This window comes from Rhea americana, unplaced genomic scaffold (assembly GCF_003343005.1).
Source record: "Rhea americana isolate MKP2758 unplaced genomic scaffold, rheAme1 scaffold_34, whole genome shotgun sequence".
Classification (NCBI taxonomy): domain Eukaryota; kingdom Metazoa; phylum Chordata; class Aves; order Rheiformes; family Rheidae; genus Rhea; species Rhea americana.
Window position 1 is genome coordinate 2,505,661 of NW_028186468.1, and position 26,289 is coordinate 2,531,949.

A 26,289-nucleotide genomic window follows, 5' to 3' on the forward strand; every position below is an offset into this window, starting at 1 on the left:
TTTGTATTTCAATTCATTTCAAAATCAATTTATTTTCACTGATTTTCTTACCATGCATGATTTTTTATAATACGATTTTTGACGGGGAAGGGAGGAGGGGAGGAGATGTCTCTACATCAGATCATATCCGCAATACGATACACAGTTGGCAGGTTGTCCCATCTGGCACAGTATAAGAAGGATAATTTGTCACTCTCAATCCTTTGATTTGAGAAGAGGCCGAACTCATCTTTGGAAAGATATCTTGCAGCTAATGATACAGGAGGTGTGGGGGAGACTGTTCTTTGAAGGCTGCAAAGGCCACAATCTGAGGAGAAATAATTGGTCTTGGCTCTTCTATTAAGTAACAGAGACTAAAAACTACAAAAATTTTTCAGAGAAAAACAGGACTACAACAATCAGATATGAGAACTAATTGCCCACCACTTTGCAAAATTTGATTTTGGCGGGGTGAGGGTAAGATGGGGGAACTTTAATTTGCTCTTGGCAAACAGGCTGCATGCTTAATTAAATTGAGCAAATGTACATTTTTGTACATTAAGGGAACAATGATGACAGAAGTTTGGCTTAGAAGCTAAAGAAAAAGAATGAAAAGATGGATTAATAAAATCAAACATCAGAAAGGGATCAAAAATAAACTGGCTAGCATTCAGGACACATTTGTTAAGTTTAACACAACTATATTTGCCCCAAGCACATGGAACAGATAAAGTAGTTGAGCTGTACCTAAAGGATATTGGCCTTCCTGCACTGCCTGATGCTGAACGTAAGAGATTAAATGCCTCTAGAGCTACGGAGGAAGCACAGAAAGTGTTGCACCACAGTAGTTCAAACATGACAGTCCCTGGCCTCAAATAAAAATCAGCATAAATTTTTATGAAATGCTCCAGTCAAGAACAAACTTATTCCCTATTTACAGACAGCTTGTCAAATATCACAACGTGAGTTTAGGGGTATCAAACACTTTTGCTTACAAGATATTTGCACGGTATGCACATGTCCAAAAGACGTTGCCAGCTTTCATTGAGAATGGGCGGTCATATCTGGTAACTTTGCAGGATACCAGACAGTTTGGTAAGTGGGAAGGGGCAAGAGGCCGCTTTGCAGATGCTTTATTGTGGAAGGTGTGGACAGTTTCAGAGTGAAATCCGGGGTCCTGGAAAAACTGTGTTTAAACAGGGAACCTGTTGCCTTGCGCATGCTGCTAGTCAATCAGACTTAGCACAGGTTAGTATGATAATCTGCTATAAATTGCAAAGCCTGCAATTGTGTATTTAAAATACACAAACATATTACTAGAAAAGCTCTAAGAGATTACTTCAGTCTACCTTCTTCTGGACCAATATAGGTTTGTTCTCAGCAGTATCATTCAGATGTTTTTATTCATTTTAACTTCATGTTGCAAGTGACAGAGCTTCTATCATTGCCCTTGGGACACCTCTAGACATCTTAATACGGTGCACTGTTAGATCATTTCGCCTGATACTTAGCCTAATCTTTCCTTTCCTTATTCCCATTCTATTGTTTTTACTTATATCTCTGTGTGGTACACTAAATATTCTATTCCATTTTGAGAGACTTGTTTCCTTCTATCAACTCTTAATTAGTACTTAGGCTGTGTATGGAGTAGAAGTTTAGTTCTCTTACCTATTCCTATGTATTAATTCCTCTAACTTCCTAATTGCTCTGATTCACATGTTTCTGAACAGGAGAATAAATAATAATAGTAGAAGCAATAATAAGAGAATTTGACAGTAGCTTAAAAAAAAGCAAGATGCTGCAGATCAGCATCTATATGCCACTGATGTCATGTCTATAATAACCTCTTTTCTGATCTATTTCTATGTCTGGTTCAAACTGTACTCGTTAGTCAGACCACCTTGCAAATTAATCTCTAATTTGGTGTTCATTATCATTAAAATTCTCTATTTTTTCCTCTCATATTTCTTCTGAATATTCTGAATCTCAGATCAGCTTACATTTTTCAGTTATAATTGCACGTTGTTAGTTTCCAGCCATACAATTTATGATCTTTCCTTGTCCTTTTCTATTAACTTTCTGTCTCCAATTGGTGCTCAGAACTCTCACTATTTAGTATCATTGGGAAATTTTATTATTGCCATTTTAACTCCCTCACCCATATAATTAATGATGATGTTAAATAAGATCAAGCTTATAGCATATCCCTATGATATTCTTCAACATAATTCCTCCAACTGTGACCTATTATTTTTAATTTATCATCATAGACGATTTCAAACCAAATAGAATTCATTTTTCAAGCAACATTTCCGAGCACCAGTGTCAGACCTGTAAACAAAATATACGTAACTGACATAACCATGTCATCTCCAGACTTACAGAGGAAAAGAAGGTGATCAGGAGTAGCCAGCACGGATTCACCAAGGGGAAATCCTGCTTAACCAATCTGACAGCCTTCTGTGATGGAATGACTGGCTGGGTAGGTGAGGGCAGAGCAGTGGACGTTGTGTACCTTGACTCCAGCAAGGCTTTTGACACTGTCTCCCATAACATCCTCCTAGAGAAGCTCAGGAAATGTGGGTTAGACAAGTGGACAGTGAGGTGGAGTCTAGTTGGAGGTCTGTGGCTAGTGGCATCCCCCAGGGCTCAGTACTGGGTCCCATCCTGTTCAGCTTCTTCATCAATGACCTGGATGAGGGGACAGAGTGCCTCCTCAGCAACTTTGCTGATGATGCCAAGCTGGGAGGAGTGGCTGACACACCTGAGGGCTGTGCTGCCATTCAGACAGACCTGGACAGGCTGGAGAGCTGGGCAGAGAGGAACCTCATGAGGTTCAACAAGGGCAAGTGCAGAGTCCTGCACCTAGGCAGAAATAACCCTAGGCACCAGTACAAGCTGGGGGCTGACCTTCTGGAGAGCAGCTCTGCAGACAAGGACCTGGGAGTGCTGGTGGATGACAAGTTGACCATGAGCCAGCAATGTGCCCTTGTGGCCAAGAAAGCCAATAGTCTCCTGGGGTGCATTAGGAAGAGTGTTGGCAGCAGGTCGAGGGAGGTGATCCTGCCCCTCTACTCAGCCCTGGGGAGGCCTCATCTCGAGTACTGTGTCCAGTTCTGGGCTCCCCAGGACAAGAGAGACATGGAGCTACTGGAGAGAGTCCAGTGTAGGTCTACGAAGACGGTCAGCGGGATGGAGCACCTACCCTATGAGGAACGGCTGCGAGAGCTGGGCCTCTTCAGCCTGGGGAAGAGAAGACTGAGGGGGGATCTTATCAATGTGTGCAGGCACCTGAAGGGAGGGTGTCAAGGGGACGGGGACAAACTCTTTCCAGTTGTCCCGTGTGACAGAACAAGAGGCAATGGGCAGAAACTGAAGCACAGGAAGTTCCGCCTGACCGTGAGGGGGAACTTCTTCACTGTGCCAGAGCACTGGACCAGGTTGCCCACAGAGGTTGTGGAGTCTCCTTCTCTGGAGATCTTCAAGGCCTGCCTGGACGCAACCCTGTCTACCATGCTCTAGGTGACCCTGCTGAGCAGGGAGGTTGGACTAGATGATCTCCAGAGGTCCCTTCCAACCTTACTGATTCTATGATTCTAAATCTTCATTTACCATGGACTTCCTGATAACAGTTAAAAAGGTTCAATGGATAATGATTTAAGAAGACAAGGAAAAGAGGGCACTTAGATATCTAGAGTGTTTCCAGGGAATTCTGATGGACTGCCAATTCTTTACTTAAAATAATGAAGGGAAAAAAGGAACAAATTCACACTTCACTAAAAAAGCCCAACCAGCTTTTAAGCTTTCTGTCTTAAACCATCATGTTTCTGTTTCCTTCTCCCTCAGCACTTTTTATTCTCCCTTTGCTCCCCAATAATCAAAACTAAATTGCTCTTTATTACAGGGAACATGACAGCCCAACATGCCAAGCTCCAATTCAGCATCACACTCAGCTCCCTTTGCAGAGTAAATGCAGCAATGCAAAGATGCTTGAATAAGGGCTGGGAAGGGTTTTGCAGGACTGTTACAAAGGAATTTCTTCTAAGACATTGACTTAACTTGCCATGGGTCTTTTCAATGTTGACAGGTTATTTCCAACCTTTGCCAAAGCCTGTGGGGACATAGATGGAGAAATCAAATTGTCCCGTGCTTTTGAGGCAAAACAGGAGCTCTTCCCACTCACAGGAGCAACTGCAAGAGCTGCAAAGGAGGAAAATGTGCCTGAAAGCCCCCTTGCTGATTCCACCGATTTTTAACACAAATCTCTGTGTGTACTTCCATTCATCCTTCCATTTCTTACGTTTCTGGTGATAACGAATCTGAACAAGAACGGCATTGCTCAGTTATGATGATATATGTTAACTGAGACATCTGTGAAGAAAAATAAAACATGAGAGTTGGAGGGAAAATCTGAGATTTAACAAAAAAAAAATCCACACCTAAACTTTGTACATGATACTGCTCATTATTGCTTGCCAGGCTTGAGCATTTGGCCTATATTCTCCCACACGCTTGTACAAAAGCAGAAGGTCCTGACACTGGCCTCTGGGCATTCTGGTGTGACAAAATAGTCATCATTTCTTTATGACAGACACTTTTCTATAAATTCTCTTATCAAGTTCTACTGAGTCATCAGGAACAGAAGGGCTCAATTTATGTTTATAGAAGAATTATGCCATATACCATTTGGTGTCTGTAGGGTTAGATGTCATACATGGAGGGCTCTGAATGTGAAGAGCTCTTGTACATCATCATTCCCAACCTCTTTTGGTTGTTTTCTCTCTTCTACAAATCAAAATTGAAAGTTGGGCTCCAGATTTCCTAACTTAATTCCTTTGTAGGAAAGGTTTGCCATTTTGAGTCAAAAAAGCCCAATCAATCTAAACCCCCACAAGAGCTGTTATCTAAGAGGCACAAGAGCCTCATAAAACTTAAATGTTCAAATACATGTTACAAACGCTGCTGTCAAATAGATATTTCTCTATTTTGTATTTGATAGTTCTGCCATAATGTTTCTGATTTAGGGGTTAAAAAAAAAGTCCCCAAATCTGAATTTCTAATTCAGACTCTTCATCTCCATTGTCAGTAATAAGCATTAACATTTGACTATATCTTTTCTTCATAGTCTCTGCTAAACCTGACAACTTAGCACTGTATTTTCCATTACAACATGTCTGTGTTAGAAGATAAGCTACTAATTTGAACAAATTCCCTTCCAAATTCCCATTAACCTATCATTATTTTTGGTGGAAAAAGTTAAGTAGCTTATCAGAAGGCTTAAATACAGACTTTACATGACTTCTATTGTTTATAAACAGACTTTATTAGGTAAAGAGAAAGCCCCCACCTTAATCATGTTCATAAGAGTCTCCTCCTTCAGCCCTTAGCTCTTTCTCCCTCATTTAAAGAGCTGTTCTTCTTCCCTGGGGATATATTCAGAATGCCCCTGCTTCTTATAAATTGGTTCAGTAGTCTTTCTGAAAACAATTTAAAATTTCCAGGAGTTCTAAAAATTGCTTTTATAATACAAGTCAATTCAAATCAACCAGTTCTGAACTCTGCAGACAAGTTGGCTGACTGTAAGAACAGCTGGTGTACTGAGCTGCACCATGAAGAGGAACAATAAAAGCTAAAATAAATTGGGGATGCTGTGTAAAGGAATACTGTTAAGACTGATGGTCCTAAAACTTATCTCCTTCTGAACTTTATACATATTATCACATCACTTTTACAGAAACAAAATGATTCCTAGAAAATTGACCACAACACTTTTATAGCCTTACTTGAACTGAAATTTTTAAGGTGCTAGTAATCCCTCCCCACAGATCTTTTCTCCCCATATGTAGTGAACATAGGATAATTAATTTTAGTAATTGTCATTTTTCTTTTAGGTTAATTTTTGAAATGAAAGCTAATTCCTACTGGCCAGCAGAACAAACTAATCAAGCCCAAAGGCTTAGGTAAATATAATTCTAAATATATAATCTGATTCTTTAAAATTTGGTGGGGTTGCTACACTGATCAAATGAACTGAGATTAAAAGAAATCAAACAGATGTTTACATAGACTAAATGAAGGGTAATTTAACTTGTTATTCACATAAATTCAATATAACTGAAAACAGTTCAATAATACAATTGTTTTCAGTTAGTACCTTTCTCATCCTAAATGCTCCTAAAGTGCTTTTTTGTTTTCCCCTAGTCAATATAAATACTGGAGAAATCACCCAGAACAGAGCACTGGAGTTATTTTGCACCCATTAATATTACATGGCATGGAAAGCTCCTTTTGCATCCAGATTATTAAAAGAAGGCTGTTAAAAAAAAAAAAAAAAAAAAAAAAAAAAAAAAAAAAAAAAAAAAAAAAAAAAAAAAAAAAAAAAAGCGTCTTCCATTGAAAATAGAGCGCTGTATTTGCTATATCACTTAGCATAGTAGCTAAAGAAAATACATTACTCAAATAAGAGTGTATCAAGGTCAAGATTAAACGAGCTTAACTTTTGAGGGTAGATCTGCATACTGGTAACACGGCTAGGCAACAATACAAATCATTCAGTTCAAGAAACTTGTAGCTGACCTACAAACTATTAGTGTCATCATGAAATCCTACTGCTGCCCGTTTTGTAAAGACAAGAATGTATTTTCTCCTCGAATAGGCCAACAGCTTAAGATACAAGAAACCAACCATAGACAAAGCTGAGCCTTGGATGAAAATATCCCGATTTTCAGGCAATGCAATCACTGATCCTGCAGCTGGCTGCACAGCTGGAACCAACCCCCTGATCAGAGCTCCTACTGTCCTCTCCTCCCCTGAGAGCAAAGCAAACAAACCCTACTTACTTTATGCAGTCACAAGTTGAAATGCTTTTTAAAATCTAATCTTGTCAAGAGAGAGAAAGATCATTAACTCATATACGTATATAACTGCCAGCACTACTAGATTATGAGTGTGTATATCTACCTAACTATCTATATATCACTGATTCTGATTCTTTGACAAGGTTAAGTAGAAACTGCAAGCACGTCTATTGGACATAAAAATTGAAGTGATGAAATGAAAGGGTCAAAGAGAGCAAACATCACACCTATCTTTAAGAAGGGCGAGGAGGAGCATCCAGGGAACTACAGGCGGTCAGCCTTGCCTCAATCACTGCAAAGATGATGGAGCAAAAATGTCATGGATACCACTTCCAGACATATGAAGGAGAAAGTGAGAGTAGTCAGCATGGATTCACAAAGGGGAAATCATGTTTAACTAACCTGATAGCCCTCTGTGATGAGGTGACTGGCTTGGTGAAGGAGAGGAGAGCAGTGGATGTTTATTTTGACTGTAGCAAGACTTTTGACACTGTCTCCTACAACACCCTCATGGATACGCTAAAGACGTACAGGCTAGGTGAGCAGACACTGAGGGGGACTGAAAACTGGCTGAACTGCTGGGCTTAGAGGGTTGTGATCAGCATTACAAAGTCTAGCTGGAGGCTGGTCACTAGTGGTGTCCCCACAGGGTGGATAATAGGGCTGATATCAATGTCTCTGCTAATGAATGGGTTGAAAAAAAGAAACATGTACCTACAGAGCAAGATGGTTTTCCTTCTGCTTAGCTACAGTCTCACCAAAGATGACTTTCTCAACACACATCACTGTTAACTCCTATCCTGCTTTTGATTTGCTACGGGGCTAGCTGAACTTATTTTGGCCTGTCTGAGGCGAAATGGAATACGGAACATTTTTCAAGGGTGGCAGATTCAAACTGGCAAGCAACTATTGAAGATGTCCACAACAGCAAAATACTAAAACCTAGAGGTATGATAAATATCTCTTTAGCCTCTTAGAAAGCCTTAAGCAAGAGCTGTAAGGTGTCCATCTCAAAAACTCAAAAATTTTAGCAGTTTTCTGTTGCTATTGCATTTTTTTGTTTGTAAGAGAAGGTCTACTAGATATGACAACAATTTAAATGTGCATTGACTTACCAAGCTAAATTAGGCTACCTTTCAGATAATGCATAGATTTTCTAATAGATTTCACAGAGATATAAAAGAAATGAGATGTCTTCATCTGTGATTATGACAATGTACATTATTCTGTTTTTCTCAGCCCATCGCAGATTAATATTGAGCAAGTCATTGAGCATGCAAAAATAAAACTATCATTTTTAAAGATCTTAATCCAAGCATCTAAGATAGCAACTTTAATTTTTCCAGTAGGCCATGCTGCCCTTCCAAGCAAACAAACAAAAAATACCTCCAGCAGCAGCAAGAGAGACCTGTTAAATCCATGCACACAGCTCTTCCTGGCACATTGGTTTCTTAGATACTACACCAAAGCCGTGCTCAGAGCTAGGCCAAGAGCACTGCCTTTGCTTTGCAACATAAACCTGCCCAACAAGCTCAAGTGGAGTCCGCAAAGTGCTTCTCAAAACCCCCTCTAGTGGCTAATCTGCAAGACAGGTTTTCACAATTGAAAGACAGAAGTGGTCCCAAGAAACTAGAGATTTGTCCCAAGCTTTGCTAATCTGTTGGGGTAGGGCCATAAATTAAGAAATAATTTTTCCTGTCCCACTACCCCAAGAGAACATATTCAAGTCATACAACAAAAATGCATCCCTATGACTATTTTTACATAAAAACAAAAAGCCATAAAAGTTTGGTTCCTTACGAGATGAAGCATAAGGGGGCGGTGGTGTTTCAGGTACATGTCATGGCTCTTGGTTACAAGTACTAACCATTAGCAGGGGGGAGGATGGGAAACAGGGACACAGGTATCTTTGGGGCCACCACTGCCTCCTCTGACCGCCTAACCATCCTCGTCTGCACACATTTCCTCAAGCCAGAGCGCCCTGGCTGGTATTGTGCACATTCTCCTCTCTTGCCCCGGGGAAACTAAAGGAGCTGCTGCAACTTGCTCAACTCCACAAGGTAGCGGAAAATGCTCTTTACATTAATCTGAAGCTAAACATCACAGCAGTTTACCCAGTTGCAGCCTACCCTCTAAAAAGTACCACAACTACAAGCTAGTCAGACACTTGCTACAAGTTACAATACACAATAAATCATTAGTGGTTTTTGTTACATGTAACTATTGCATTTTAAAATAACTTAAACAAGCTTTCATATATGCAAAGTTATCTATGTCAAAAGTTATTAAAAGCTTTTTATGCTACAGCACTTTCAAAGTATTACTTCTGACATTCAAAGGAAAGTAAGTTTAAAATATGAAGTCATTTTAGTTTCCTTAATTCTTATCAGGCAATTTCATAAGAGGATGGGGGGGGGGAAGGGGAAAAAACAAGTGTATTCAAACTATGGACAAAGTGTCCTCTTCTTACCATGACCTGGGACAGAAACTGAAACAGTACCGGTTTGCACTAGATATGAGCTGGCAGTATAGTCCTCATCTGTATCAGAGTCCTGAACTGGCTGGCTGGCATGATTACTTAATAACCACCTCTGGTTGTCATGGAGATTGGGTGATGGAGGAGGGGAGTGTAAATGTTCAATAACTGATGGACTAGATGAAGAGGATGGCATGGGAGGACCTATGGAAAAAATAAAAAAAGTTTAAAATATGGGTCAAGATATCACATGAACAATAAAACAATTCTTTTTTGCATCACTCAAAGGCAAGTAATCTACTTAAAACAGTAAAAGATGGACAAGAAAATGTGGCAATAGTACATAATAAATTGCTTTAAGTGCTTTAAAATACACATTGCAATGCCTTGACTTGCTATTTCAATGCATAGTGTCTATCACTACCTGGAATCCCAATGTCTCTGCAGAACAGAACAGAAGAAAACTTCCAATTGAAATAAAATTTTTGCTGCATTAGCCTTTGGAAAATACGGTATTTTCTATTTTTTGAATATTTCTTTTCTTAAGTCATTGCCATAACTAAAGTGATTCTGTTTTATCTAGATGATATGAATATTTATGTAACAAAAACATGCATGCATCACACTGTTCCCTCATTCTGCTCTCCCCTACTGGGTGGGTCAGCAGAGCAAAAGTATTCAAATATATGGCCAAATACATGCCTCCTTTTTTCAGAGGAACATTCCTATATAAAATCTACTTATGGAAGAAAATAATACAGACAGGCAGAGAGACAGGAATAGTTTTTCCAAGCTCACAGATATATGGTATGGATTCCCCCCCCCCGCCAAATTTCTATAATATGCATTACCCTGACAAGAATTTAAGTTTTTAGTAGCTTTCTTGAGATACAGATACTATTTAAAACCTATTAAAATGTTTGATCCATCAAACTTGAGCTCATCTGTACAAGCTATTTTACCGCATGCATATGCGGTGACTATATCCTATATCTATCTCTTGAAATTATCACACAGACATCATAAGGAAGACAAAGAAATGTGATACTGTAACAACACACGTAGGTATTAATAATACCTACATTAATACATCTTAAGCAGTAAATGATGTATTACCTAATTTACCCAGCCAATACGTTCATTTTTTTTTATGATATTCAGTTAATGAAGAGCTCTCTGAAGGTGTGCACGAACCTAACCTGCATGGGGCTGCTGCTACGGGAGGCTCATCTCCTGACCACAGACATCTGCTACAGGACACCGGAGATGGTGACCTAGAGCAGCATCAGCATGACATAAAGTGACATGTCACGTACAATTACGAACAACTGCACAAGGTCGGCACAGTACTGTCCGGTATCTGCACGGAGGACCCGTGTGGTGCAGACTCCAGCGTCTGCTCAGAGGGCTTCCTCACAAGGCACAGGGAAAAAAACTCCAGCTCGAGGCTGGGGCCGGCGCGCGAAACCAAAACCGCACGTCACGACGACTGAACCATGACGTTGTGAAATAAAGCTTTTGTTCTTGTGCCAGCAACACACGCGAGGAACCCGGACAATCCTGCCTGTGTCTGGACTCTACATGCCCGCTGGTACTGTACCGACCTCCACCTAACCCCTGTGCTTTGCCAGGGAGAGAGCCAGGCAGCTCGGACGCTCACTCAACAGCACCAGCCACGGGAAGAATTGCGTATGGCAAGGTAGGGCAAGAAATTCGGCACTCTTAGTAGGACTCTTCTCCTGGGAAAAACAAGGCTCCTTCTCCTTACAGGGAAAAGATTCCCAGTGAAGAAACTGTGCACCGATCCTGCCTTTTGGTTTCAAGTTTGCACGGGCTTGCAGCAGCTGCTGTGGTGACAATGCTGGTCTGTCTGTTTTGGGGGTGACTGCCAGCGCAGAGCCCCCCCGGTGCCAGTGCTGTAAAACTTCAGCTAAGGCCAACGTCACTTAGATAACTTTTGCAAAGTTCTCAGTGCTGACATAGTATCAATGTGCACCGCACTAACTCTGTGCTGTCTTCTTTCTGACTTTTTTTCTGCAGGACCCCCGTAGCAGTCATTCAAGCCATCTCACTGTCACAGGCTGTAAATAGTTTGTCTTTTATATATTCACACTGAAGCACAGGGCAGTTCCTGCACATATTTGACCCTGATGGATCCAACTATAAACAAAAATCTCGTTTTCTGAGCTCATTATAAATGAGTACAACAGCAGGACCCATATTAAAACAAACACAGTTAACTCTGTGAACACTGCTGTGCTCTAAATAAAGCAAATCCTGTCAATAGTATTTCGAACCAACTTTATATGGAGTGAGTCTACTGAATTACTTTTGAATAAAAGTATTATTTTTCCCGTAGATAGGGAATTGTATCATAAAGCAAAGTAGCTTTATTAAATATATTATGCTAAAGAAAGAAATGATTAACCTGCACTGATATTGTTCATAACTAATGGTATAAACTTAAAATACGGGAGAAAGATTTTTTTCATCATGTAATGATTTATGTTTATGGTACTCAGTAGCACAACTATATTGGAAGTTATATTTCAGTTTAATACAACAAATAATGCCAATACCAATAGCTTGAATTACCTTTTCTTCATCTCCCTCTTATACACTGCTACAATCATGCTGATTTTTAAAAATTTTTTCTTCCATATTCAGTACAGCCAGTACTCATAGTATCTCAGAGATTTCAAAGACATGTTGTATTGTACTAACTGATCATGGAAATAAATCTGTGATAGCCTAGTCACAAACTTGTTTCTTAATTCTTTCAGATGTCATTTCCCTATTCTCAAACCTCTAGTGAAGAGCTTAATATACTACTATTCTGAATTTTAAGATTTAAATTTGACTCTATGTTACTATTATGAATTCAAAGATTCAAGTCTGGAAGGACAGTGAGCACTGATCATTAACCAAGTAATTCCTGTGTCAAATCCAAGGTTTTTAACTGAAGAAATAAGAAGGGTGAGGAGGAATTATATTTTATAGGACAGAAGTTAGGAATTTGGAAGTACAGAATGGAAACTTTCTCAAGCTCAAGACAAAATGCTACCAGATTTTCCTGCTACACCTTAATTGCTTACATTGCTTGCTTCAGTAACCTGAATCACTGGTTACTTCTTGACAGTGTATTTAATGCATTATTTATGATGTACCCAAGCTGATTTAGATAGCCATTATATTTCATTTGTTGACTAATTTCAGGAGCAGTTAACAGATTTTTTTTTCAAATACAAATTGATTGTATGAAAATTTTTGAGGTTGAAACCAATATCCTTTACTTGCTTTGGACTTCTTTGACTACAGGAGTGCTATGGCAATGTGTTTCAGATGCATACTGTCTGAAGCAAATCAGCCTATCATCAATAACTATGAAAATATGCACAACACTGTTTTTAATATGTTTCCTCTCTCTTTCTCCATTTACGTTCATTAAATTTGATGTATAGAATAGCCTTGATTATACAAACCTTAATTATACAAAAAACAGTGTTATTGGGAAATGTGTCTTATCTCAGGTCCATTAATTATATCCTGAATTCCCCTAATTTATCCAAATTTATTAACTGCCTCAGTCCTATGTGGCTAGTTGACACTGCACTGCACTGATGAATATCCATCTGGAAACAGCGTTACTGGGATGCTGAGGATTATGGAGTTTCTCAGCTCAGAAAAATTGTTTGTCAGGTGCAGGATGGAAAATGGAACCAGCAAAGTTCCTACTGCTCTCCTTGAGGACAGATTTTCACCTTAATTTTCCAGTAATAATCACGGTTGCATCACTATCGTGAAATCAAACAACATTGGTGTTTTTGGTTTTTATAAATAATACTGATTGTGACAAGATAGAGCTGCCTTTTATAATGTTACGAGGTCTGGGGAGGAAAGGGAGCCAGTGATAATATGAACCAGTTCTTCACAGGACCCCGCAGTCAGTCAGCTGGGATGCAAATTTCTCTACAATTATATCCAACATTGGCCAATTTCAGCAAAGCCTTAATGCAAGTTCCTGTCTGATTCGGAGTGTAAAGACAGAGAGCTATCCACACTGCCATCTATAGAATAAACTATGTATTAAGAAAAGCTACTCAATGCACTAGGAAGAGATCACAGGTGTTGTCCATGTTTACCTCCTTTTTTTTTTTTTTTTTAACAGAGAGAAGTACTTAAAAATACTTAACAATATCTGATACTGAAATCTTAATAAACACATTCATAAATCATAAAAATCATTAACTATGACAAAAGCCAATTACTTTGATTCTAACCCTCTTTCTACACAGCTTGGAGGCACACTATGCTGCATTTCCTTCTGAGGAAAAACACAAAAATACATATATTGATTTTTCCCCGTCTTCTGCTTCTTTTGGTATAACACAGTAAACGTATCAAGATTTTCTGACCTTCTGCTTTGACTCTTACTCATACTAAGAAAAAAAAAGCCAAAGTAGTGAATAAAGTTATAAAGTTGCTAAGGAAATGGTAAGAGTCTCTCACTCCTTGTTCCAAAAGAAAAAGAAAAAACTGGTTGCAACATTAATAAAGAAATATACCTCAGATAATAATGGATAAATTAAATATGTATGTAGGATGTAACTGTGCTAAAAATTGTACTATGTTCTGTTCTAGGCCCCACAACAGAGAAGTGACTGCAGTAGCCCGATAACCCTTCAAAGATCAGGGCAGATCTAACAGATGGTATAAAACAAAAGGTGAAAGCAGAGGTCATCTCGCCTTTGGAAAAGCTGAGGGTAAGAAGTAGGATAAGTGCAACACACCCAAAAATAACAAATAAATGACGGAGTAAGACTCTGCAATCAATTGACCGACAGCAATGGAAAGCACAGGACAGCATTAGTCACACCAAAGGTTACTACAGGGGTCTCATTTCCAAAACCCCAGTTGAGGACCAGGCCTAGAACAGAACTTAGATGGCTAAGGTGGGACTTAAAATCTAAATCTCTGAGACTCTGACCACTGTCAGGAGCCAGGCACCGGGAGGGATGCCCCGGCGGAGGCACACGATGGAGCTGGGTCTGCAAAGCAGCCGCTCCAGGACTCCTGCAGCCGGCTGCGTAGCACTGCCTCCAGCCCCATGCGGAGCGTCGCCTACACCCGGGGCCTTTAAAAAAAGGCCATCAGCAGCACTTATGCTCGCTGATACAGATTCATTATGAAAAACATATCCAACAACTACTCAGCTTTTATCACACGCTAACAAAACACTTGACTTCAATACCAAAGGCTGCAGACTTGAATTATTATAAACTGCAAGTTCATAAGATCTATTCTAGAGAAAGCTATATTGGACACCTTTGGAACATGATATCTAGGAGAAAAGTAGGATTAAAGAGAAGAAGTAACAATAAATTCCTGCTGTTGCAAATGCAGGGTATGAATATGTCTGTGTGTGTGTTGAGCTGGAGAAGATGAGCCAGGAAGTCTCTGCATAAAATGCATAAAATATATGCACTTACAAAAAATTTCCAATATATACAAATTCTTAATACAGAGACATTTTGGTGGAAAATGACACCAACAAGAAATAAAAAAAAATCCTTCCTTATTTTCTATTTTAATTATAACCCTATATTGTTTATGTTTTTGTTCAGGAAGGTCTTTTTCATTTCATGCAATTTGCTTCTGTCTATATTCTCAACTGCCCTCCCCAAATCCCTAGCATTATCTGCATAAGATGTATTGCAAGTTATGTACTCTGCAAAAGTAATTTAACTATAAAAATCTGAAGGGCCATTATTTTCTCCTCAATCAGCATGCATAAATCCTACACCTAAGTCATATATACAACTTCTGATGGATGCTTAAGGCAATATAAGAGTAGACAGCTCTGTTTAGGCTGTTTTACTATGGCAGAACAATACCTTTCTCCTTTCACAATCTTGGCAGTCCTGTCACTGAGACTGATGAAAACATTCCTCTATCTATATCTTAAAGACAGAGAGGGAGAGTCTTATTTTGAAGTTAGGGGTAAAAAGTACTTACCGACTTCAACATCAATAAGAAAATGCTATTAAATTATAAATTGCAAGGTAGATATCTCCTATCCTTATTTAAATTAGTGGAATTTTTGCTGGTGACCTCATGGAAATGAAGATTTCACCTCATTTTAAATGGCATTATTGTGTCATATAAATCCATAAGCATACTACATAGTGTGGGAAAATATTATACATATAATGGCTCACTATTAGTAGATATAGATACTCATTCTGTACTTTGCTTCTCACAACAGGATAAGAGAAGTTTTTTTTTTTTTTTTTTTTTTTTTTTAACAGTTAATGGGTTGTTTTAAAACTGGGATCAGACAGTCAGTGGTTTGTGAAGGTCAGAAATAATGTCTTCTAGCTAAATTAATTAGAAAACAACACACTTCCAAACAGGCAGAAGGACACTTAGAGCCCTCCTCAATCAAGCTAGGATGAATCTTCACAATCTGTTCTGCGACTTCCCAGCACGCTGAAAGCTGTAACACGCTCCTATTAAACCCAGCACTGACACCGTACCTAGCAAGTTCACCGATCGCATCCCCGACTTCCAACGTATCGCGTGCAGATTGACCAGGTAGAAACTGGGTACATACAGCCCTAAGCAGCCAGATTTTGGAGCTTTTCATTTCTTCGAATAACGCAGTAAGTTGGTAATAAGTGAGTTTTAATTGTATACCCATTTTTTATGATGGGCTCCCTGTATACTATCCAACCTGTGTGACTTGGCATTGGCATTTATCTCTCTGCTGGATACTGCAGCCTTCTGCAGTCAACCTGCAGTGACAGTTATCTCTTAATTAAAACTCTACATGCAAATAGAACTACTGGAAAGTCTTGTGGCATAGCACATACACAGAATAATTATTTATAACCAATGCAGTTCTTTTTATCTACTTAAATAGCAGAGTCAACCATTGCAGTTACTGTGAAGATCTCCCCAAGGAAACAGATGCACAGATACTCTTTCAAATACACACACACACACACACATATATATAAATAAGATTGTATAAATCCTTCTACAGTCAAAAACACTCCAGTAAGAATTATGTGCCAAGAATTCTTTAAAAATAAATGCTTTCAAATATGTAAAACTATGCATGCAATCTACCCTTTTTTCTTCTATTTAGATGTGTTTGTTTCTCTCTCCTTTTTTTAAACATACTAGATGATGACCTTTTTAACCCTGAATTAGCAAGTGTATTTTCCAAGCTTCAAATCCCTCTGAGTGCTACTAAACTGGTGTTACATCTCAGATGCAAATCTTAAAATGACATCTGCCTTTACTGGACTTCCTTGCAAGGCTATTATTCATAAATAATACGGGTGCATTATTTTTACATGCATTTGAATTCACAAAGTTGCAATTGCTTCTGTAGATTGCAAAAGTTGAAACTTTGTAAGATTACAGTAAGAGTGAATTCATTTGAAAACAAACAAACAAAACCTGCCTATTAGTGAGAAAAATGCTGGCCTGAAAAATTATAATTTGTTTTCTTTTTTAGGAAATATATTACAATAATCACAGTTTGTAATATAAAGCTTGTAATTGACTTGTGAAAAAGAGAAAGATTTCTTAAGAAAAATGGTTATGCATTAGAACTGGCACTCATTTTGGAAGCAAACACTTTGTGTTTTGAGGCATTTTGGTGGTTTCAGAAATGTTAACAGCTGCTGCTCAGCAGATTGCTAAATGAAAAGGAGTRCCCTATTCTTGCAGGAGGTCAGACTACATGATCACAGTGCTCCATCTTCAAGTCTGACTTCAGGCAATGCTCATCTTTGCTTTAAATGGGAGTTTTGTCTGCAAAGAAATTGCAAAAGCTGAGCCTTAACTGACAGATTATCCTAACTGAAGTGCATCATTCTCACCAGCTATTTTTTTTCCCCTTTGTTTGGCTTTTTAAAAGAATTACCTTACAATGTAGGAGCCAGCTGCAGAGTGAAGGTCCACACAACTGGACAGAAATTCATGAGCTGAACTATAAATTCAAGCATCTCTGGCATCCAAAATTTATAAACTTATCCTGTTGCAACCAAATGAAAATTCATTGGCAAAACACGAAGCCAAACATAAGGCTATTATGTTACCTTAGTGCAATTAAATTATCTTTAAAAACCCAAATGGTATTAAGAGGACGGTTCCTGTGCCTGGCGTTCCCATCTCGCACGCCAGGCAAGCAGCCCTCTCCGGCTTTCACCTCCTCCTCCGCCTCTTCAGGCTCTGCGAGGATGAGGATCATCAGCTGCCCCTCATTAAAGCACAGGGCAGTAAAAGACACCAGGTTTCCCTCTGCTCAGAGAGACACCTCGTAAAAGATAAAGAAAACCTCATTCAGTTCTGCAGACAAGATTGTTTTTAGGAGCTGTTCTGCTAAACCAGCTGAACTCTCAACTTTACTCRCCCCCAAACTGAGGGGGGCACAAAGGGGCACGTGCAAAGCTGGGAGGGGAGGAGGGCAGTAGTCCCAGAACGGCTCTCTCCGTTCAGCTCAGGACCTCTTCAGCGATAAGCGTCAGTATATTTATAAAAGGATGCCTAATCTTGTATCTTTGGTGAGGGCTTTTGGCCAGCAGCAAGCTGATGAAATCAACACCAGATTGCAAAATGTTTTGATTAACTCATATCTCCATTTAAGACATAACAGTTCTCACATGGAAATGTCGCTTATCGCCATTTAGAGCATCTGCTGAGATTTAAGCGCCCATGCCTTGTCATCAGAGCCTCAGCCAGCACAGGGAGGCATCGGGTCACTTAGCAACTTAGCTACACAAGATGCACATACTCCTAGTTTTTGCCAGGCTAGAAGTGCTTGTGATTAACCTCTAGTTTCTGGCAGAGCACATCAGGGGAAGCTGCAGCCCTGGGGCCAAGCGGACTTGCAAGGCCCCAGGGCATTTGGGATACTGCAGGCAGGGCAAAGCCCATGTCCCCCACCGTGCTGCATGACCTGCTTGCACAGACCTGGCCGCAGCCACCCAGCCAGCGCCTGCTCAAATGTGGCCAGATTCAAGGGGTTGTGTATGCAGCTGCACACCAAAGTGAGGTCAGACGCACCCGGTTGGGGCTAGCAACTCTAGCCGCAATCACAGCTCTGCACCGCCACGCTCACCTGCCCCGGCCCTTTGCTGCACGGGGTGCTGCGCGGGGCAGCAGAGCGGGGGAGACGGCTCTTGTGCTACAGGGAAGGGCAGTCGGCTGCTCTCTTTACTCCCTGCTCGCCAACCCACAGACAAAACAAACAGCAAAGTCAGCACCACGCACGGCTGCAGACAGAACCCAGCCCTTTTCAAATAGTCTTGAGGATTTTCGGATTAAAAAAAAAAAAATCGAATAAACCAACCAACTTTTTTTCCCCCCCATTTTCAGAAATGGGAGCGATAACCAAACCTGGAGATGCTGGCACACACACTGACTGGTGTAACGAGGATGGCCGCTACGAATGTGTTGCATTTAATCAGTGATGAAACTGAAGGGTTCACTGAACGTTTCCATTTTCTGTCTTGACCTTTGTAGTCACAAAGACTGCACATTTTTTGGCTGCTGATATTCTTTTGGAGGGCAATTCATGAAGAATAATAGCCTAAAAAAGTAACCTTTGTGAAGAAATGCTTCTTCATTCTTCCTATCCATGACATTTTATTATTAGAGCTGAAATGGACTGAGCCATGTCACATCTGGTTTATCATTCTTTCAGCACAACCCTGTGTTAGCCTGCGTACCTTAGGTTTTCTAAGTTGCCTTGGGCTAAATTAGGTTAAAAAAAGAAGTTTTTTGGAATAGGACAGGAAATGCATCTTGGAATTTTTTTTTCTTCATTCTAGAAGGACAAGGAAGAACTTTTTTTTGGAGGGGAGCAGGGGAGAGGGTTGCTAATGAAGGAAAAATGCACCCTCTGAGAATGACTCATAAATCATTCTGTTTTCAGAATCAGACAACTTTCCTCCTTCGCTCTTCCCACCCCATAAGAAATAATCTAAAGAGGAATCAAAATAAGCACTAGGTAATTAATTTTGTCCTCCCCCTTACTCCCCCCAAATTATTTTTCCGGGCCCTTGATGGGGAAAGTAGCCACAGTAACGGTGGGTATGCTTTTGCCTGCCTTTGCTACCAGTATGGCAAGTGCCTTGCAGTCCTTTACAAGAGAGCCTTCACCACAACACGTCGAGTATACTTTGCAGGCTACGACACACGATGTTAAGTCTTGAAGATGCGTGCTTGTCTTCTTAGGAGGGAACGTGACAACGACAGAAGTTGACAGGAGCTACCACCAAACTGCTATAACCAGCAAAGAGGTCTTGGTTTCACAGGGTTTGAGGGCTGAGGGCAACGAGCGGGTGGGTATTTCTGGACTCTCACCTCTCCAGCGCTCCATTTTCAAAAGCCCTTCCTTGCCCGCTGCACGGACAAGGTTTGCCCCTTGCTGGAGTTTCCTCGTGGTGCCTTAAATGCACCTCCTTAACAAAGGAATTTTGCAGAGGATGAGGAATTAGGGAATTACCAGAAAATTATCAACTGTTGCCTCACGCAGCACCACTTGCACAAGCAACAGGACATTTACTGGACGTTGATGTCTCATTATATCTAGTATGTAATTTATTTCTCTGCTGGAATGGGACTTATCAGCTTTGCCCATGCGGAGAAAATGTTTCTACCTCAGAAACAAATAGAACACCACAGGCAGGAAGCTGGAAAGCTTAAATGAAAATCCACCAGAGTCAGCTCACCACCGACCCAGCTACGGCAGCGCTGCTGGAACGGAAAAGCCTAGTCTTATGGAGAGACCCTTTAGAAAACTGAGAACCACAAACACTGCCGGGTCCTGAGAACTCGGAGAAAGCCGGATTATTTATTTAGCAGTATCTACAAATTTAGCATTTTTATTTTTATATATTATATATATATTTGTATTTTGTATATTCATATATAGATATTATATAAATATTAATATATTTATATTTATTTTATATATATATATCAAAATCTTATTTCTTACCTGACTATATTCTAAATCGAGAGGAAATTTATACAATATTTGTAAAGTGAAGCAAATATTTGTAAAAACTAGGAAGCCACACATTTTCAATCATCCTTTTCGACTGTCAGAAATTCTTGCATTGTAAAATAGAAATAAATTGCCTATATATGCAATACTCCTATGTGATAGCTTTTAGTTTTGTAACATTTTATCTGTATTTATACTTGACAAGACTAGCTAAATGCAGAATGTAAAACCATAAACTTCAAATATATTTAATTATCCATTTAAGCACAGAGGAACATAGACCTAACATTCCTTCAAAAAGTATACAAAACCCCCACATTAGCTTAGCTAGGGAAAAAAAAAAAAAAAAAAAAGGGCTGAATGGATCTAAAAAAATCCCTTTGGCTTCAGACTAAACATGAAAAATTTCAGTCCAAAAGTGCTTTTCATAAAGTTAGGAGCTAATGAACAAAAGGGGACTAAAATAAAGTTTCATGACGTGTTACCTATAAAACGCAGCAATAATAAATGTAATCTTTATTTCTTTGCCAATTTGACCACTTCAGAATAGTGAAAAACAAAATAAAACAAACCACACCAGTTACTTCTAAAAGGCTTTATCTAAACGAAAACAGAAAAGGCACAAAAGGCTGGGCCAAAACACATATAAAAAAAATTCCAAAATACAGAAAATTACTGTTTACGCTTGTTTGGAACCACAGGTAACAAAACCTCTTACGGAGTTGCTTCCAGAATACTTGGGCCTTTGTCCAAGGACAGAGGAAACACCAACTGGGCCCTGCAAATGTGTCGACAGACACAAGTTACCCATCTACCTGAGAAGAGATGATAGGAAATTCTCCTCTGACTGCTTTGCAAATTCTGAAACAACTGCTCTCAGTCTGAACAGTAGGAGCCATCAGCAGAAGCTGTATAAGCTGTGGAGTTCCCGAAAAATTATTAATGTCGAAGCATTATACTTTCAAGATGCAACTCTCAATACCTGTTAAAACCTGCCAGATAAAACCAATTACGACACGGAGAGCATTTAAAGGCACGGGTCTGGAAGCACTGCACTGTAAAGCTGAAATTCCCCACGTACTTTACTGCACATGCTTTCTAAGATAATCCACTCCCTCACATCAACCTTCATAAATCTCTACTGCCAAAACATCTACCACAACCACTTACTGATAAGAAAAGACATGAACAAATTTCTTATTCGGCTCCTTTCTTCCTCTGAAAAAGACACTTTTTAACAGGTCCTTGGCCAAGATTACATTTGTATTCACACAATGCTCCTTTATAAAAAGAAGTAATGCAACCAATTATGAGAGCAGCCCCTGAAAAACCCAACTAATGGCTTGACTTTGTCCACATTCATACAAGCACAAAGTAACTAATTTTATATGCTTGATAATGCAGCATTATGTAAGGAAAAGATTAAGCAGGAACCCTTATAAGCTAAATATATTCATTCTGAAAGGATCAAGCTGTATAAAATGTGATTTATAAATGCTAAGAAAGAGAGAAATACAGAATTAAAATCGGTTTTACCTTCACCTTGTTCCTGTTGTGCCTCAGTATACTTAGGTCTAATATTCATACACATGCGCAATTTTCTGATAGGGTTGCTATTACGACATGCTACTTGATCTAGCCTCCCTCACTCTAAATGACACAGTATCGATACGCAGAAAGAAAGCAAGAGCAGGAGCCTTAACTCTTCCACTCTGAGATCTTTTGCTCATTTATCTGAGATGCTTTGCTTTTTTGTAATTGTTATTTATATTTGAGGTATTCTAGTAGCCTAAATAATCATTACATTTTTTCCAAGGCAGTTACAGCTCGCAAAGCCAATTTCTTGGTCAGAATTTTGATATCTAAATGTAAAAAACAAATTGCAGAATACTTCAAAGTCAGATCTTGCCTAATAGGAGAGGATGTTGATCAATGCCGTTTAATACCAACACCTCTGTCACACCGGTGTTAAGATTATATGTACTGAGTTGAGCAGCCAGAGATATTAAGAACCATAAACAAATTTCTTGTGAATGAAAATGATGCATCAGTCCGTAACATTCATCAGTCAGTGCAAACTCTCAGAAAGCCAACTTTCACTGCAATTGTCTTTTTGGATCTTTTATTTCAGAAGACGTGGTATGAATGATGGTATAATAAGTTTTACTATGTTTTAGGCATAAATGACTCATACATCATTCCATTTGAAAGAAAAAAAAAACTAACACGCAAGTACAATATGTTACAGCAGCTGCTCTATGGGAACAACAACATAGCCATTTGGAATGAAAATACATTTATGAAAATGCCCGATTAGCAGAAAAAGTAGAAAACAATTCATTATAAACAATAATATACAACATGACTGCTTTATTTGACATTTTTATGGCTGCAGTCTGTTTTCATGGAATCTATTGGATTAAAATGCATCTAGGTTTTCCTCCCTGTCCCCAACTCAGATTATTCTCCATTGATGTTATCCATTAAAACAAAACAAAAAAACACAACAACTTTTCTATCAACTAGACTTTGAATGAGACTCCCATATTAGCTGAAAGTAAAGCTGCTGGATAGAATGCACCAAAATACCTTCTCGCTTCAATCGCCTCCTACCGGGATCCCAGTTTGGTGTCAGACAAATGCAGAAAATTGTGTTCCCCCTCCTTTTTGCTTTTGACAATACTGTATTCTCATCTTAGATGCTTTCTATCCCCTGCAAAGATAACAGTCTCAGTGATGCGAAGCTGGTAGGCAAGTACTGCTGAGAATTGCACAACATGTATAAAACTAAGGCACTGCCACCTAAGACCTCCTAGAGACAAAGCTACCCCATGCCCAACTCTTCCCTTTTCCAGCTAAGGCAACCTCTACCTCTCCATCCTCTCCCCTCTTAGCTCTCTTTGCCCTTTTACTTCCATGCACCCTTTTTTTTTAAAGTGGTAATTTTTTATTATCCCTCACACTGCAATTAAAAGGGTTTGGATGTTACTTCTGATACAAATTTATTTATTTATTGTGGAGAAGGAAATTAACTTGCATTGAAGAATTACCAAGACAAGAACAAGCTTGAGTGTTGAATGCAGGACTAATTAAATAATTATGTCATTTAATGTAGACCACTGGCATACCAAAATACACTTAGACATAATTTATAGCATTTGAATTCTGTCAAGCAAGTTGAATAGCAGATAACGTTGGTAATGCCATTATTTATTTCAATGAAAGCAAATCCAAAAATGTTTAAAAGCAATGCTCTAACTGGGTATGGTTGGGCATTTCTTCATGGAATATTCCCCAACCACGCATTAAAAGAAACTCCATCAAAATGAGAAGAGAGCAAAACTACCTTTATTCCCCATTGCTACTTCCAACTGGTAAGACACGGCGAGTGGAACTTTTTGTCATAAGAGCGACAAACAGGAAGAGACTGCAACTCTCCAGAGAAAAGACATATTAATGTTTTGCTTGATTCAGGCTGGAGAATTAGATCTGGGTCTCCCACACTCCAGGTGAGTGCCCTAACTAATGAGCCTGCCGCTAATAATAGAGTGACTTGTTCTCCCTCTCTTTTTTCATGAAAATCTCTGAAGAACTGTGTTTAGTTCCTCATCAAGATGAATGCCAAGCCTGCTAAATTTTTCATGACGCTGGATTCTTGTTCTCCTGCCAGCCCTAGTTATGTGTGAACATTTTAGGCTCCCTCAGGCATTTATTTTACTATGGAGTCCTGAAATACTTAAGTCTATTAAGACCTAAAATAAACACGCACAAAGGAGGAATCTGCTAGTTGTTCTCCCAGTACTACATTTTAAGGAGGTGGCGCCTACATTAGTAAAGTTTGGAAATTGCTCTCAGTATCACTAGAGAAACTACGGTACATTCAGCAATGAAACCATCAAACCACATTAGCCACAGCAAAGGGGTTTAATCCTGCAACATGGCAGGAGGAGCAGGGTCCAGAAGCTTGGAAGAGCCTGCCAAATGAGGTCCAACTTGCGACAAGCAGCTGAACTGCAGATGTGTGGCTTGATCAGAAAGTACAAGGCTTTCCAGAAATACCGGACTTAGTGAATGTGAGCCCAGTGACTATCTGGCATCTGCGCTCTCCTGTGCTTGTGCCAGGCAAGTCCCTGTCTGCTCCCTTGCTGCCAGGATGGGGGTGGCTGGGAGCAGGCACAGACTGCCGAGTAACTCATGTCACGCGTTGGCCGTCTTCCTTGCCCAAGACCCTTCCGGGGCTAACTGCGAGCTGACTGCTATATGCTGAAGAGGCAGAAGCCTCAGAAAAGGTGCTCTAACACCAAAACGTTTCAACCAGATTTTGAAAGGAAGCAGGTGAACCACTGGATGAGCTATTCCCCTGTGCTGAAAATCCAGCACACAGGCTACGAGTTGTGCATCCCTGAGTACAGCAAGAGCTTGAAAAACACTTAGTCCAGACAGTTTTCACATGTAATCTGGTTGGTTAAAGTTGCCCAGTGAAGCATTTTACGGTCACTTCCAGTTCATCCACATACTCCCTCGCTTCTCTTTCCAGCAAAGAGCTGGCAAAAAAAAAAAAAAAAAAGACTGGATTTTCTATGTTTTTCTTGAGGTCTCTTATTTCCTACAGCAACTCCAACAGCATTCCCACCCATGATGCTCAAATTATTCTACAGATTGCTATTACTATTATTACACTTAAAAATGAACCACAAATGGCTACTTTATGGCCAGAAGGTACCACACCTAATAAACAGCAACATCGAATCTAAGGTCAACAGTGTTGTTTCAGAGACACCTCCAGCCTAAATACACAAAAAAGACATTAGAAGGTAACACACTATCCATTCAACCATAGGTAACTGTTCACCTACCTATTCTTATGTTTGAGATGTTCTGGACTAAGACAACAACATGAACAATTAAACTCAGCTGTCAGCAAAACCCGCTGATACATTTAAGCTCATAGCTCATCTCATCTTACTGCTATTCCTGAAATTTGTTATATGGTGCTTGGTAATACTACGACTCGCTAGATACAGCAATATGGATCACCCACACTCTTCTAGCTCCTGTTACACTGATAATCACTATCAACTTCGCCACCCACAAAGGTAGATCATTACAAAATGATATACATTTCCTATACTTCATTTCTAAAATCCATCCTTCCTTTCTCTTCAGATGTGTGTATTAGTTTCCCACAAGTCACCTGCCTTCATTATATTGTTTGTTGCTTTCTTGTTTACAGCTCATTTTCCTCCCTTCTTACTACATCCACTTCCTATAAAAATGATCCTTTCCTGCTAGTACTCTGGCCAAGTCATCTGCTTTCCTGAGCTAGTTTCTATTTTTGTTGAGCAATGTGCTTCAAAATCAGTCAGTCCCTTATGTATCTTCTGAAAGCCCCCAAAGACCAGGCTATTTTCTACACAATGTCTCTCTTCATCCTTACCAAAAAACCTACTTCATCTTTTTCTTTAAAAAGGTAATTCATGTGTCTTCTTCAATATTTATTTTATGTTTGGACTAAACTTTTAGAATCTACTTGTTAAAAAGAGTTTCTTTCCTTACAGTGTTCAAGTTATTATTATGTAGATAGTAGCAATTCACTCCTCAAGAGACTAATGCTCAAGGTCCCTGTAACTGATTGTGTTTAATATGAGTGTAATATGTCTATATAATCCTAGCATACGATCTTCATCCAGTACACAGCCTAAGACTAATGACCCCAAAGTCCTTGCCATTCAGACCAGTGAGGATTTTATTTTTCCTCAGTACAAAATCTGACAACATCTGAATCTTGCCTAAATGCAAGCAAATTAGAATACTGATCTCCAACTTGTCCCTTGCGCCGCTCCCAAAAATCTTTTACCAGAGAGAACAGGTTAAAAAAAAAAAAAAACAGATTTCTTTGAAAACTGAAAGTGGCGTGGAGGGGAGAGAAGCTTTCCTGAAGTCTGCAATTC

General features: G+C 39.5%; 1 protein-coding gene across 5 annotated transcripts in view; it reads right to left on the reverse strand.

The window, feature by feature from the left end:
• Window positions 1–26,289, reverse strand: part of TENM3 (teneurin transmembrane protein 3) — a 465,114-nt gene that overhangs the window by 163,519 nt on the left and 275,306 nt on the right. For 4 of the 5 annotated variants that reach the window (XM_085311386.1, XM_085311388.1, XM_085311390.1 and 1 more), the window contains one exon: window positions 9,307–9,516. In XM_085311386.1, the coding sequence (XP_085167512.1) occupies window positions 9,307–9,516 (210 nt within the window). The remainder of the gene's footprint in view (window positions 1–9,306; window positions 9,517–26,289) is intronic. The other variant, XM_085311387.1, reaches the window with a different exon arrangement.